Source organism: Armigeres subalbatus, chromosome 2 (assembly GCF_024139115.2).
Source record: "Armigeres subalbatus isolate Guangzhou_Male chromosome 2, GZ_Asu_2, whole genome shotgun sequence".
Taxonomy (NCBI): domain Eukaryota; kingdom Metazoa; phylum Arthropoda; class Insecta; order Diptera; family Culicidae; genus Armigeres; species Armigeres subalbatus.
Window position 1 is genome coordinate 257,155,720 of NC_085140.1, and position 13,716 is coordinate 257,169,435.

Below are 13,716 nucleotides of genomic sequence, written 5' to 3' on the forward strand. Positions count from 1 at the left end.
TTTTCCAGCAGGGGAGTCCCGTAGCGTAGTTGGCTACACGTTCGCCTTTTAAGCGAATGGTCATGGGTTCGATTCCCAGCCCCTCCACCAAACCCTCGTCAGTCGCCGGATCCGCAGCCCATACGGTGGCGTTTTGGGGTACGCGCCTTACCGTCAGGGCTGCCTGATGACGACTGACAACTTGTTCTTCTCGGAGGCATTCCTCCAAAGTTACCCGGATTAAATGGCAACCGAACAATGCAACGATCATTGGATACACTACATGGACAATTGGACACAATGGACTCACGACAAGATAAACTGGCAACGACAACAATAACGAATAATGGATATCTAAAAATAGATTCTGTGTGGATTCTGTACAGCAGAATACCATAGTAGATCACGGCACAGTAGCGGTTAAGTAACACAGAGTGCCTACCAAATAAAAATACGAATAAAAAACCAATTAAAGAACATTTTCCAGCGGTCTCCCAGACACGCTTTGTGATTTACTAAACCACAATCTATTTTCCAGCGGTCTTCCAGACGCGCTTTGTGATTTTCTTAATCACAATCCATTTTCCAGAGGTCTTCCAGACGCGCTTTGTGATTTTCCAAACAACAATCCATTTTCCAGCGGTCTTCCAGACGCCCTTTGTAATTTTCCAAACCACAATCCATTTTCTAGCGGTCTTCCAGACGCGCTTTGTGATTTTCCAAACCACAATCCATTTTCCAGCGGTCTTCCAGACACGCTTTGTGATTTTCCAAACCACAAACCATTTTCCAGCGGTCTTACAGACGCGCTTTGTGATTTTCCAAACAACAATCCAGTTTGCAGCGTTTTTCCTGACGCGCTATACAAACCCATTGCCTTGTGTTTTTTCATCATCAAATATTTTAACACATTAGCACATTAACAAATTGAATTCAACTCACCTTTTGAAATCAGCATCAGGGTCCAACAAATAACCTGGCAGGATCGCCAAAATGTGTGGCCCCAAATTGCCGGAGCGAATTGTTATGACAGCAACTCTCCGTGGGTGCGTGTGCACGCCACGGAGGTCTGACCAGAAGAGGCCGAGTCATGACTTGCTGCGCAATGATCGACACGCTGAGGTGTTAATGTATAATCACACGCAGATGGTAATTTACTCAAACCCCACAGATGGTAAACACTATAGATAGTGGAATATATAGATGAGCGAAGATAAATCCTCTGTCTCCAAACGAACTGTCAAACGTGTCTCCAAACGAGCATGACGTCACGATTTCAATGGAAACGTTAAGGGCTGTGACGTCATATGCGCGTGTGCACGGGCAAAAAAATCGACTTAGCCATGCTTTCGCTCTACTATTCTACTATCTATAGTAAACACGTTGTTGGTATACCGGAAGAGCATCAAGCGAAAATAAGAATCAATCCCATCTTCCCATGAATTTGAATATCTGAGTCTTTGGAATGTACTCAAACTTGAAATCCTGATAAACAATTTTGCAGAAGAAAGAGTGAACCTAGTTCTCTACTGTGATATTGTACCGACAATCTTAAATCCTGGGCATATGTAACCCATCTGCCCTGAAAGAGTTAAGATCCAACTTTCTTTTTTACCGGTATGAAAAGCTCTGCAATTCTCTGTAACAAAAGCATAATAATAAACTGGTGGTATACAAAGTCGAGACCTATGTGGTTGAACTTGTGGAACTTTATGTACTGCAATGTCACTTTAGTCTTTATCTGATAATTAATTTAATTGCTGATTCACTATGTTTAACTGTAAAAAAAATATTAATTTCTTCAATTCACATAAATTTATATCTAAATTTCAAATGAATATTTGCTAAAATTTCATTTTCTCGGAATTAGTGTTAAAATCATCAATACATAAGACACAAAGATGGCAATAAACAATAATTTATCAAATATTATAGCCAATACTCTTATTTCCTCACTTGGTTTGGCAGCAATTTTCGTATTATCAGTCGCGTATTCACCCACGAGAATGGCCGTGTCTCCCGTGGTTTCATCTGGTGATTCTTCATTCGGCCTATTCTCCTCCGATGTTTCCCCTTCGGACCCGACTGCGTTATCTATATTGAAAAACCATTTGCCAATTTGGTTTCCTGTTAGAACTGTAACCGTAGTTTTCCAAAAAGCTGGAACCTGCTTCGAGCTTAGATACAAATGCTTGATAAATACAGTCAATATTAGCAGATTGGCGGTGATTATCAAAGAATCGCGAAAGAAGATCACTGCAATATGAATGACATTTTTTAACAACTATCCTGAATTTCTACTGACGGAATACTTACGGAAAAATGGAACCGTTGACCCATTGTATGGTATTTGCCAATACATGTTCACAATGAACAAGAAATGTATGAAAACGCTCACGGAAAGGATGACCAACCTTTCGATGGCACAACAGTTTACCCAGAGTGATATTAGGTTGAGGGAGACCATTACTGAATGAAATAAGACTTGAAGAACGCACATATTACAATATCGATGGAATATTCTTACCAAATGCAGGCGTCAGTATTATCGCACAATGCACCCCCGAGTGGCGTTCCAGAACGAAGTTGTAAACCACCGAAGGATATGTCGAAGTATCGTTGTCGTCAGCCGTAATTGATTCATGCTTCGACACATTTGTCATTACAATCAACCACTCGTTGTGGCTGTTGGTTTGGTTCGAAATGAACGATATCCCATCGGCTGTGAAGTCCACCTCCTTCGAATATTCCGCCCACATCCCGAAGCGAATTGTGCAGTTCATCCGATCAAACGGCCAATTGCTGAAATCTGTTTCGCAAAGTGAATGGTAGTCGCAGGCCGGAATGCATCGCACCAATCCATCGGGAAGGATGCTGCACTTCGGCGATGTACAGGAAGCATCCAGATTGTTGCTATAATAACTGAAAAATCATAATTTGAATATAAATATTGCAATAATGCTGTCTGTAATCGAATGATAGTATTACGCTGAATATGGCATCATGTCCGGTAACCAAATATCTTTTGAATCAATCGTCAGATCTTTCAGTCCATTATGCTCTCGTGGATCCCACGTCAAGAATTGATCTTTCCATGATAAGCGTATCCAAACATTTATGAAAAGCTTCTGCAGGTTGTCGTCCTATCAAATAAAACAAATCTCCCATTAGTAGAAACTAACTTTTCAAATATGCTTATTTACTTTATTCTCATTAAAAGTGAACTTACTATGTCAAAATTCTGTAGCACCATGTGCATGCTGACCACAACGGTGTCGGAATATTTTTTGACCGGTCGCTCAGAACTGTCATATTGCCCACATAGCAGTTTCTTCCTCAAGATCGCATCCGGCGCACTGGGTTCAAGACCACAATTTACAAGAGCAACTAAAAGCATATGTTGGGTTAAATCTATATCTCTCACCAACTATTGTGATTTATCAAACCTATTTCACCGGTTTTTAGGATCACCAATAAAGCAATGAATGATTTCATATTTATTCAGCGACAATTCAGTCAACCATTGAACACGAAATTTTTATTAACACTGATCCACTACGAATGATTGGTTCGGACTGAAATTGTTCACAAGCTGGGTCGTTCACTCGGAATCAAAATCCTCCCCTTTGAGAGTACATCAACCGTATATCAATATCAGTTTCTAGCATTGGCGCCATTTAAACCGATAACGAACCAGTTTCAAGCATCTGTATTTTGTCAATAATGTCAATTGTGCATACAAAATATGTATCTATATCATTCTTATGTTGGTTCCATGTATTTATTTTAGACCTTGAATTGAGCCTTATTTTTTCTCTTAGGATAAGTTAGAGTGTTTTGCGGTGGGAAACATTCTTGACTCCCTGGGCAGAGTGTTCATTACCACACAAGCTACATACTCATGCGATGGCTGGCGTAGATAAGCTTTCAATTAATGACTGAGGAAATGCTAATAAATTACTAAGTTGAAAAGCAGGCCAAGTTTCAGTTGGAATGTAGTGCCATAGAAGAAGAAGAAGAAGAAGAAGAAGAAGAAGAAGAAGAAGAAGAAGAAGAAGAAGAAGGATAAGTATGCGTCTTTAAATATAAAATAAAAGGATAGTTCAGTAATAGATATTTACGAATTCTTTTAATTTTACAAAATGCTTGCATTTAGAGTCGTCGGCAGTAATGGCCATTCAATTCTAATCTAATCTCATACTTGCGTAGCCAATACTTGAAAGCATCCTGGAAAATGACGGCTTCTAAATTCCGTCATTTTTCTTTTCATACGGCCAGGCCAACTACGCAGTATGTACCGCAGAGATGACTCCTAGATATTGAGCGACTTCAGGAATACCTAAAGTTACTCAATAGCTTGGAATCGAGGGGAATTGAAGAAAGCGTGGGGAGGTCCAAACGTGGGGTACCAAACGCTTCCAATAATATAAATACCTAATGAAAATATAATACAAATTGTATGCGTGTTTATGTATGAATGTATATGAGTATGAGTTTTTTTTTTTTCTTCCTAATCAAAGGAGGGGGAATCTGCTCAACAGACATCCTGGGATGACCAGGAAGTGCGGGGTTAGGGATCACCGATTGAGGCAGGACTACATCCCCGACCCGCTAAACCGTTTCCATTGCCACCAAGCCCATAGTCCCTTCGGTACAACCAGAAAGTAATGCTTCAAAGGGCCGAGTACTTAGCCTCGTCCGCCGTGATGACTAGGGCATCGCCCCTGGAGCGATTGGCGCATACCCTAGACTTCTTGCTACCCTCATTCGGCTGGGCCTTCTTTTCGGCCCTTGACGTCTTCGATTTCCTCTTGTTCTCTACTAGGGTCCAGGAAGCGTCATCCCCCTCTATTTCCCTGGTCTGGGCGCCTGAGAGCTCTCAGCCTGCCGTAACCCCTTACAACCGTCTTTCCTGGGTGGACGGACCTTTCCAGGTCCTTCCCCGGTTTTGGAGGTACCTGGCCGGGGTTCAGCTTCCCAGCCCCACTACCCTTGTTCGGGGTAGTAACCCTCCGCGTTTTGGAGCGGCCCCCAGGGAGCTCATCCCCCGGAGACTATCTTCCCCGTTTTTGTGTCTGCTCCGTTGGAGCAGTCACCCCCGACGTACCCGCAAGTACTTGAGCCTCAATCTGGGTAGACTTTGGCACCACCGTCTTCGCTGGCACGCCTTCGGTCGATTCGACCTTGCCCGAGTCCGCGAATCCTTGGGCCTCAGTCTGGGTAGACCTCGACTCCACCGATTTCACGGGTTCACACTTGGCCGTCCCGACCGCTCTCTCCAGCTTGGCGTCCAACATCGACTTTCGAAGTTTCAGCAAGCTCCTCTTGAGGTCCTTGCTGATATTATGCTTCGATGACGCAAAGTTGATGATGGCGTCCAGCTGTTCCGTCGCCACCTCGAAGGCCGAAAGCCCATCGCGTTTGCGGTTCATCGCCTCCACAAGCCATGCTCCGTCAATAACCTCTACCGGCGTTTTTCTAGGCGAGAGGAAGGTTGAGTGACCCACGCTGGCGCTGCGCACTGAGCTGAGACTATTGCCTCTGGCCTCCATTGCCATTGCCTCTGGCCTCCTAGGCGGAAACCTGAACAACCCACCTCTTGCGAAGGGGTTGTCGCCTACACTACTAGCACTAATTAAAGAATTGACTTGGTTTTCCATTTTGGTCCCACGAGTTGCTCGGGAAAAGAGGTCCACCACGCCAGAGCCCAGCATGACGTGGTAAGGGACAATTACTGTGGAGGGTGCCCAGGTACCACACAGGCTCCGTTAAAGGCCTAGCTTATTATTTCACCCCCTGGCCATGCATCCCCTCGGCACGGGTCGCTTGACGCCTTGGGATTAGGGGTTAGGGACGATGGTCCCGGTCTAACTCGCAGTGACCATGGGGAGGGGTCGTCAAGCCCTTGGACAAAGTCCCTGCTGCCCCTGTATATGAGTATGAGTGTATATGTGTGTTTATAAGTGTGCACGGATAGACAACAGCATTCGTCTCGTTTTCATACAGGTTACTATGAAAACATGACGAATAGCTATGTACATCAGTGTTTTTTTTTTCTTCCTAAACAATGGAGGGGGAATCTGCTCAACAGACATCCTGGGCTGACCAGGAAGTGCGGGGTTAGGGATCACCGAGGGAGGCAGGACTACATTCCCGACCCGCTAAACCGTACGAAAGGAATGAGTTGAGTCGTGTTGAGCTAGTCTCATATGGCATGAATGAGGTGAGTCAGACTCACATGGTATGTCAGAAGTGGGAACCTAAGCGAAGAGTCCCACAAGGGATGCCAGAGGGAGTGTTAGGTCGAATGACTCGAGTAGTATGTGTCAGCGCGAACTGAATGAAAGAGGTGATAAAGGTGGGCATACAAGTTAGTCCCACACGGCATGAGAAGGGTGGGCACAAAAGTTAGTCCCGCACGGCATGAGAAGGGTGGGCACACAAGTCAGACCCATAGGAGCGTCAGCGTGTGTGCAAGCATGGAGTGTATGAGCATGAATCAAGGGTTTGGGTGAGCATACAAGTTAGACCCACATGGCATGAGAAGGGTGGGCACACAAGTTAGACCTGCACGGCATGACAGAGGTGCAACAGAGTATGTAGGGTGTGTTTGAGGGTGCGATAGAGCGAGCACCCAAGTCAGTCTCTGCACGGGACGGGTGCCTGTGTGAGCGAGAACGAACGAGTACGTTTAGTACTGCCATCCCCCAGAAGTAGTACTGGGAGGTAGTTTCTGGGGGAAACGATGGTGGAGCCCAAGGGAGTTTAGTCGGTATTACCGGTATGGTCGAGTCCAGTACACTTCCGTGTGGTAGTTTGGCAACTACAATGCACGTGTACTGGGTTAGTGTGTAAATGCGTTCTCCCTTGTAAAAAAAAAAAAAAAACCGTTTCCATTGCCGCCAAGCCCATAGTCCCTTCGGTACAACCAGAAAGTAATGCTTCAAAGGGGGTCTGGGTTTTTTGGCATAAAGTCATTTGGCATAACGCCATTTGGCATAAGGTCATTTGGCATAAAGGCCATTTGGCATAATGGTCATTTGGCATAACGGACATTTGGCATAATTTTGAACTGTAAGAAAAGAGTGGGTCATTTGGCATAACGGACATTTGGCATAATTTCAAGCTGTGAAAGCGAAAGGGATATTTAATGTAATGTTTAGCGTAGATAAAGTAGGTCGAGGCTGTTTTCTGATAAATTTAGATTGATGGTAGACATTTTCCGGAAGAACGAAATAACAATCACATCCATCAATGACTTATTCCGACCACATGCCTACTTTTAAAGTAGGGATTCACCCACCATTGCTTCAATCCGAGCATGCGCTGTAAGACCGGATCAAATCCACCATTGCCTTAATCCGGGTAAGCGCCTAACTTTAAAAACTCAAGTAACACACTTGTCGTAGGCGAGTTACTAAAACCAATCAAGTCACATATGAGTTATTGCAACCAAATAAATCTGAATTGTGCTTTTCGGGGAAGAGATCACATCTACCATTGATTTATTCCCGACAAGCGCCTACTTATAAAGAAGGAGTCACATTTACCATTGCCATAATCCGGGCAGGGCCTTCTTTTAAAGAAGGGATCACATCCACTATTCCTTTGCCACAATTCAGGCCACATACCTACTTTTAAAGAAGGGATTACATCCACCATTGCTTCAATCCGGACAAGCGCCTATTTTTAAAGAACAAATCAAATCCCCCATTGCCATAATCCGTGCAAGCGCCTAATTTTTAAATAAGGGATCACATCTACCATTGCCTCAATCCGGGCAAGCACCTTCTTTTAAAGAAAAATATAACATCCACCATTGCCTCAATCCGGGCCAGCGCCTTCCTGTAAAGAAGGAATCACATCCACCATTGTCATAATCCGGGCAAGCGCCTTCTTTTAAAGAAGGAATCACATCAACCATTGTCATAATCCGGGCAAGTGCCTACTTTTAAAGAAGGGATCACATCCACCATTGCCTCAATCCGGGCAAGCGCCTTCTTTTAAAGAAGGGATTACATCCACCATTGCTTCAATCCGGACAAGCGCCTATTTTTAAAGAACAAATAAAATCCTCCATTGCCATAATCCGTGCAAGCGCCTATTTTTAAAGAAGGAATCACGTCCACCATTGTCATAATCCGGGCAAGCGCCTTCTTTTCAAGAAGGAATCACATCCACTATTGTCATAATCCAGGCAAGCGCCTTCTTTTAAAGAAGGAATCACATCAACCATTGTCATAATCCGTGCAAGCGCCTACCTTTAAAGAATGGATCGGATCCACCATGACCTTAATCCGGGCATGCACCTACTTTTAAAGAAGGGATCTCATCCTTCATTGCCATAATCCGGCAACACACCTTCTTTTGAAGAGGGGATTATATCCACCACTGCTCTAGCCCGGGCATGCGCCTACTTTTGCATTGCATTGCAAATGCATTCTTTCCACGAGAGGACAATGTCTTTTTAATATTGTTATCGACGGGTGTTATATTTACTATTACTGGGTGTTTACCTCACCACTTAGTCACCATTTAGCAAACGCAAAGAAAAATTATGCCAAATGTCCGTTATGCCAAATGACCGTTATGCCAAATGGCCTTTATGCCAAATGACCTTATGCCAAATGGCGTTATGCCAAATGACTTTATGCCAAATGGCCCGCTCCCCTTCAAAGGGGGGCTAGTGCACAACGCACCCTCGAGGTTAGCTGCGTGTCCTTGCAGCACCGAACATCGTAACTCGCTTTTCTAGAAGAACACCATGGTATCGTGCCAGCGCGTTGCCGGCTTTCCAGGTGGCCTTACCACGCCCTATGTCCTCGGAAGGTGGGAAGGGTCGACTTCGCGCCTGCTTCCCTCTGCACGACTGGTATCAAGAATGATGATGCCGCGTGCACCCCAAATTGACCTTTCTGCGATAGGGCCTATTCGCCAGCACACAGAGCGACTTGCCGACGTGAGGCCTACGCCTGCCCCAGCCTTGACGAGGACCCCTTTCCGTCCTCGGGCTCGGAACCCGCCCGGTTGACCGACGCCACGAAAGCGACGATACCATGTTGTTCTTCGCGCGGCCACTTGTTCGATAAAAGGATCGAGTTCGACCACAGAGCATGACCACCGGTATGACCCATGAAGCCGACTCCGATTTCTTGGACCACCTCTTATTTGCGCCTGAACTAGCCATCCTTGAGTCCACGCGCCACCTTCTGTGTAGCTCCGAGACGATTTGGGCGATAGCCGATAAAACGGCGTTCCAGCCAACTTCATCTTTACACATCCTCCGAACTAGGTTGTCCGGGGTAGTGTCCAGACCACATGTGGCAAGCATGTGGTCACGCATTGCGCGAAAACGTGAGCACACGAACAACACGTGTTCCGCCGTTTCCTCTAAACCTGCGCACACCAAACACTCGGGCGATTGCTTGAAACAGCGTCGGCAGAGATTGCTTCTGTCAGGGCCTTTGCAGTCCCATTGCTTGTGCCCCGGTTCCAGGCACTTGAAGCAAACTTCGGGTTGCTCGTATATGCGCACAGGGCATACCGACCATCCCACCTTGACGCTCCCTAACTTGACTACCTTGGAGGCGTCCGCTGCAGATAGCCGAACCAATGCTACCTGCGTCCCTGCCGGACCTTTCCGTAGCCGAACGGCTGCGGTGGTCGTCTCCACTTCACACTGTCGCCGCAGTGCCGTGACGAGCTCTTCGACTTCAGTGATCTCTTCCAGGTCTTTAACCCTTAGATTCACCTCCGTCGTGAGTGCCCTCACCTTGACCGTCTCGCCTAGGACCTCCTCCGCCAACTTCTTGTAGGCGGCGCCCTTTTGCGAGACGCCCCGCTTCAGCTCGAGTATCATCTCGCCCATCCGGGTACGTCTTATTCGACGTACGTCGGCGCCGAGTTCACCGAGCTTGACGTCACTCCTCATCGCCTTCAAAACATCCGAGTACTTAGCCTCGTCCGCCGTGATGACTAGGGCATCGCCCCTGGAGCGATTGGCGCCTACCCTAAACTTCTTGCTACCCTCATTCGCCTGGGCCTTCTTTTCGGCCCTTGACGTCTTCGGTTTCCTCTTGTTCTTGACCAGGGTCCAGGAGGCGTCACCCCCCTCTATTTCCCTGGTCTGGTGCGGCTGAGAACTTTCAGCCTGCCGTAACCCCTTATCACCGTCTTTCCTGAGTGGACGGACCTTTCCAGGTCCTTCCTCCCCCGGTTTTGGAGGTACCTGACCGGGGTTCAGCTTCCCAGCCCCACTACCCTTGTTCGGGGTAGTAACCCTCCGCGTTTTGGAGCGGCCCCCAGAGAGCTCATCCCCTGGAGACTGTCTCCCCCGTTTTTGTGTCTGCTCCGTTGGAGCAGTCACCCCCGACGTACCCGCAAATACTTGAGCCTCAGTATGGGTAGACTTTGGCACCACCGTCTTCGCTGACACGCCTTCGGTCGATTCGACCTTGCCTAAATCCGCGAATTCTTGGGCCTCAGTCTGGGTAGACCTCGACTCCACCGATTTCACGGGTATACACTTGGCCGTCCCGACCGCCCTCTCCAGCTTGGCGTCCAGCATCGACTTTCGAAGTTTCTGCAAGCTCCTCTTGAGGTCCTTGCTGATATTATGCTTCGATGACGCAAAGTCGATGATGGCGTCCAGCTGTTCCGTCGCCACCTCGAAGGCCGAAAGCCCATCGCGTTTGCGGTTCATCGCCTCCACAAGCCATGGGCCGTCAATAACCCCTACCGGCGTTTTTATAGCCGAGAGGAATGTTGAGTGACCCACGCTGGCGCTGCGCACTGAGCTGCCGACTATTGCCTCTGGCCTCCTAGGCGGAGACCTGAACAACCCACCTCTTGCGAAGGGGTTGTCGCCTACACTACTACCACTAATTGAAGAATTGACTTGGTTTTCCATTTTGGTCCCACGAGTTGATCGGGAAAAGAGGTCCACCACGCCAGAGCCCAGCATGACGCGGTAAGGGACAATTACTGTGGAGGGTGCCCAGGTACCCCACAGGCTCCGTTAAAGGCCTAGCTTATTATTTCACCCCCCTGGCCATGCATCCCCTCGGCACGGGTCGCTTGACGCCTTGGGATTAGGGGTTAGGGACGATGGTCCCGGTCTAACTCGCAGTGGCCATGGGGAGGGGTCGTCAAGCCCTTGGACAAAGTCCCTGCTGCCCCCATGTACATCAGTGTACGTATGTATATGTGTATTTGTGTATAGGTATATGTGAATATATGTTTGTGTAAGTACGTGCCTGTGTATATATATTTACAGATTATCGAAGTATTACATCTTTTCCTTAATTATTCTGCCGCTGAACATGTTTGAGCATTTAAATTGGCTTGATCACAGCAATAGCAAGGGCATTGCCCTTGATAATAACCGATCAGCCCTTGCTTGCACGAACATGCCCGCGTCTAAAGCACTTTTTTATTGCACTACACAATTGTTTCGACCGCGGTCACTGCACTGGTTCAATTGTTCTACTTTTGTGCGAATCACCGCACAAAAGTAGAGCGCGAAAACCAACCGCACTGGAAGGCGGTCGAAACGAGACTCCGTCGGCAGTAATGGCCAATTTGAAAAAAAACTAGGGGAACTGTCCCATTTTCCATCTCACTGAACATCCTTTTTTTTTTCCTCGTTTGTCGGGTGAAGATCACTGCGTCCAGATTTTAGGACTATTGTGATATACCCTTTTGCTGTGAAATACGCAAGTTATCTCAGTAACATGTTTGTCACTGAGATACCTTGGTATCGACTGAACTCAAGACCATCTATTATTGATGAATAGAGATCCTGAGTTACAGTATGTGACTCCCCCATTCTGGCGAGACTAGCTTTATGAAGCCAACCACGTCCTTGGGGGATAAGATCCATATGTCAGCAGGCCCTAAAAAGGGCTTGCTGAGAACTTTGAACCTACGTTGGGTGAGTGCACTGCAATAGCAGAGGATGTGTTCTGATGTTTCTCTCTCCTCGTCACAGAAGCGGCAATTTGAGGTTTGGATTGCTCCGATCTTTTGTAGATGGTATCTGTAGGGGCAGTGTCCAGTTATTAGACCGGTGTAGATGTTGAGATCCCTTTTGTTGAGACCTAATAGTTGTTGGGTTTTCTTGGGGTTAATCGTTACGAGCCTTTTGGATTGGCTTGTATGGGGAAGTGCATTCCAGTTTGATGTGATTTGACTGACCATATATTTGTTCAGTTCCATTTTTACAGAGCAGTCTGAGATCCCGCAGAAGGGCTCAGGGCCAATGAACCTTTCATTAGATCCATTCCTGGCTAGCTCATCAGCAATCTCGTTTCCCTCTAGACCCGTATGTCCTGGGATCCAATATAGGTAGACTCGATTGCGTATGGATAAGTTTTTCAAAGCCAGAATGCATTCCCACACTAGCTTTGAGTTACAAGTGTAGTTATTAAGCGACTTAAGTGCCGCTTGGCTGTCAGAGAAAATACATATTATGCAAATCTATACTTTCTCCTCAGGCATAATAACACGCATTCTAATATTGCATATATTTCCGCCTGAAATACTGTGGGCCACTGTCCTAAGTGGACAGAAATTTTTGTTGTAGGGCCATAGATTCCGGATCCTGTCAGATTAATCATTTTCGAACCATCTGTGAAGAAATTTATAGAGCCTGTTGGAACGCTGGGTCCACCTCCTTCCCACTCCTGGCGGGAAGGAATGAACACATCGTAAGGTAAGTCATCACTGAACATATATATATCTCATCCGAAACAAAGAAATACAGCACCAATCTCGTCGCTTCTTTTTGCTAACACACGTGCTCACTGGTGAAAAAAAAATCACAAAAATAAGGAACAAAACAAATTCCTTTCCATTGCTTTGATTTTTATGGGATGAAAATAGGAGCTATGGATTGAAGAGCCGAACCGTTCCCCTAATTGATATTTACAAATTTCTATGTTTAAGAAATAGGTTTTATTCCCTATCCAGCTTTCCTCGCTCGCCATAATAACGGATACTATAAAAAAAATTGGCATTACCTGTTTTCAGGCACTGAACTGGAATAATCGTCTAAGTAAGCATTGATGTTCCTCGTTGCCAACGACAATACTAAATGTGTTATTGTTTTTCTCAATAACAATACATTTAAATTATTGAATGCTTTATTTAAAAAATCTCAGTTTCAGATCAGTGTGAGGTGATGCTTGTAATTGATGTCGGATACCTAACTTTGGGCAACTTTGTAGGACAACGCATGTCGGCATTGGAACTGAAGAAGAAGTCAGAAAAAGTTTTCTGGATTCACGACATTTCTAAAGCTCGCCTATGTAGTCAAAAACCAACATGATATTTATGGAAGAATTTTGTTGTTGCTTTGCTTGTGGTTCATATTGAAACCACGGTCGAATGATATACAGTCAACTCTCTACATCTTGATGTCACTATATCACTCCCTATGTCGATGGTTTGCTCGGTCCCTTCAATCTACATACATTTTGGCTTTCGATAACCTCCCTATCTCGATATTTCTCTATCTCGATGTGTTCTAATCATATTTTGTTCAGAATTCACTCTCCTTATGTCGATATGATCAAATTTTTGGGCTACTAGACCATCTTTGGACAATAACATACACATTAACAATAAGAAATGACATTCGTTTTGTTGTCGTTTTTCATAGCAACGAGCTTTTTTGGATCTAGTACCCATTTCAATTTTCCTTACATTTCTCGAGTTCCTGGCGAAAACTTGCAATTA

At 45.8% G+C, this 13,716-nt stretch overlaps 1 protein-coding gene across 1 annotated transcript; it reads right to left on the minus strand.

Moving 5' to 3' along the window:
- Positions 1 to 1,535: 1,535 nt before the first annotated feature.
- Positions 1,536 to 3,778, minus strand: LOC134216211 (neuronal acetylcholine receptor subunit alpha-4-like). The gene is made up of 6 exons (XM_062695160.1): positions 3,426 to 3,778; positions 3,209 to 3,366; positions 2,968 to 3,122; positions 2,507 to 2,901; positions 2,296 to 2,448; positions 1,536 to 2,235 (listed from the first exon to the last, which is right to left on the minus strand). The coding sequence occupies exons 1-6, from the start codon at positions 3,472 to 3,474 to the stop codon at positions 1,832 to 1,834; spliced, it is 1,314 nt and encodes a 437-aa protein (XP_062551144.1). The 5' UTR covers positions 3,475 to 3,778; the 3' UTR covers positions 1,536 to 1,831.
- Positions 3,779 to 13,716: the final 9,938 nt, after the last annotated feature.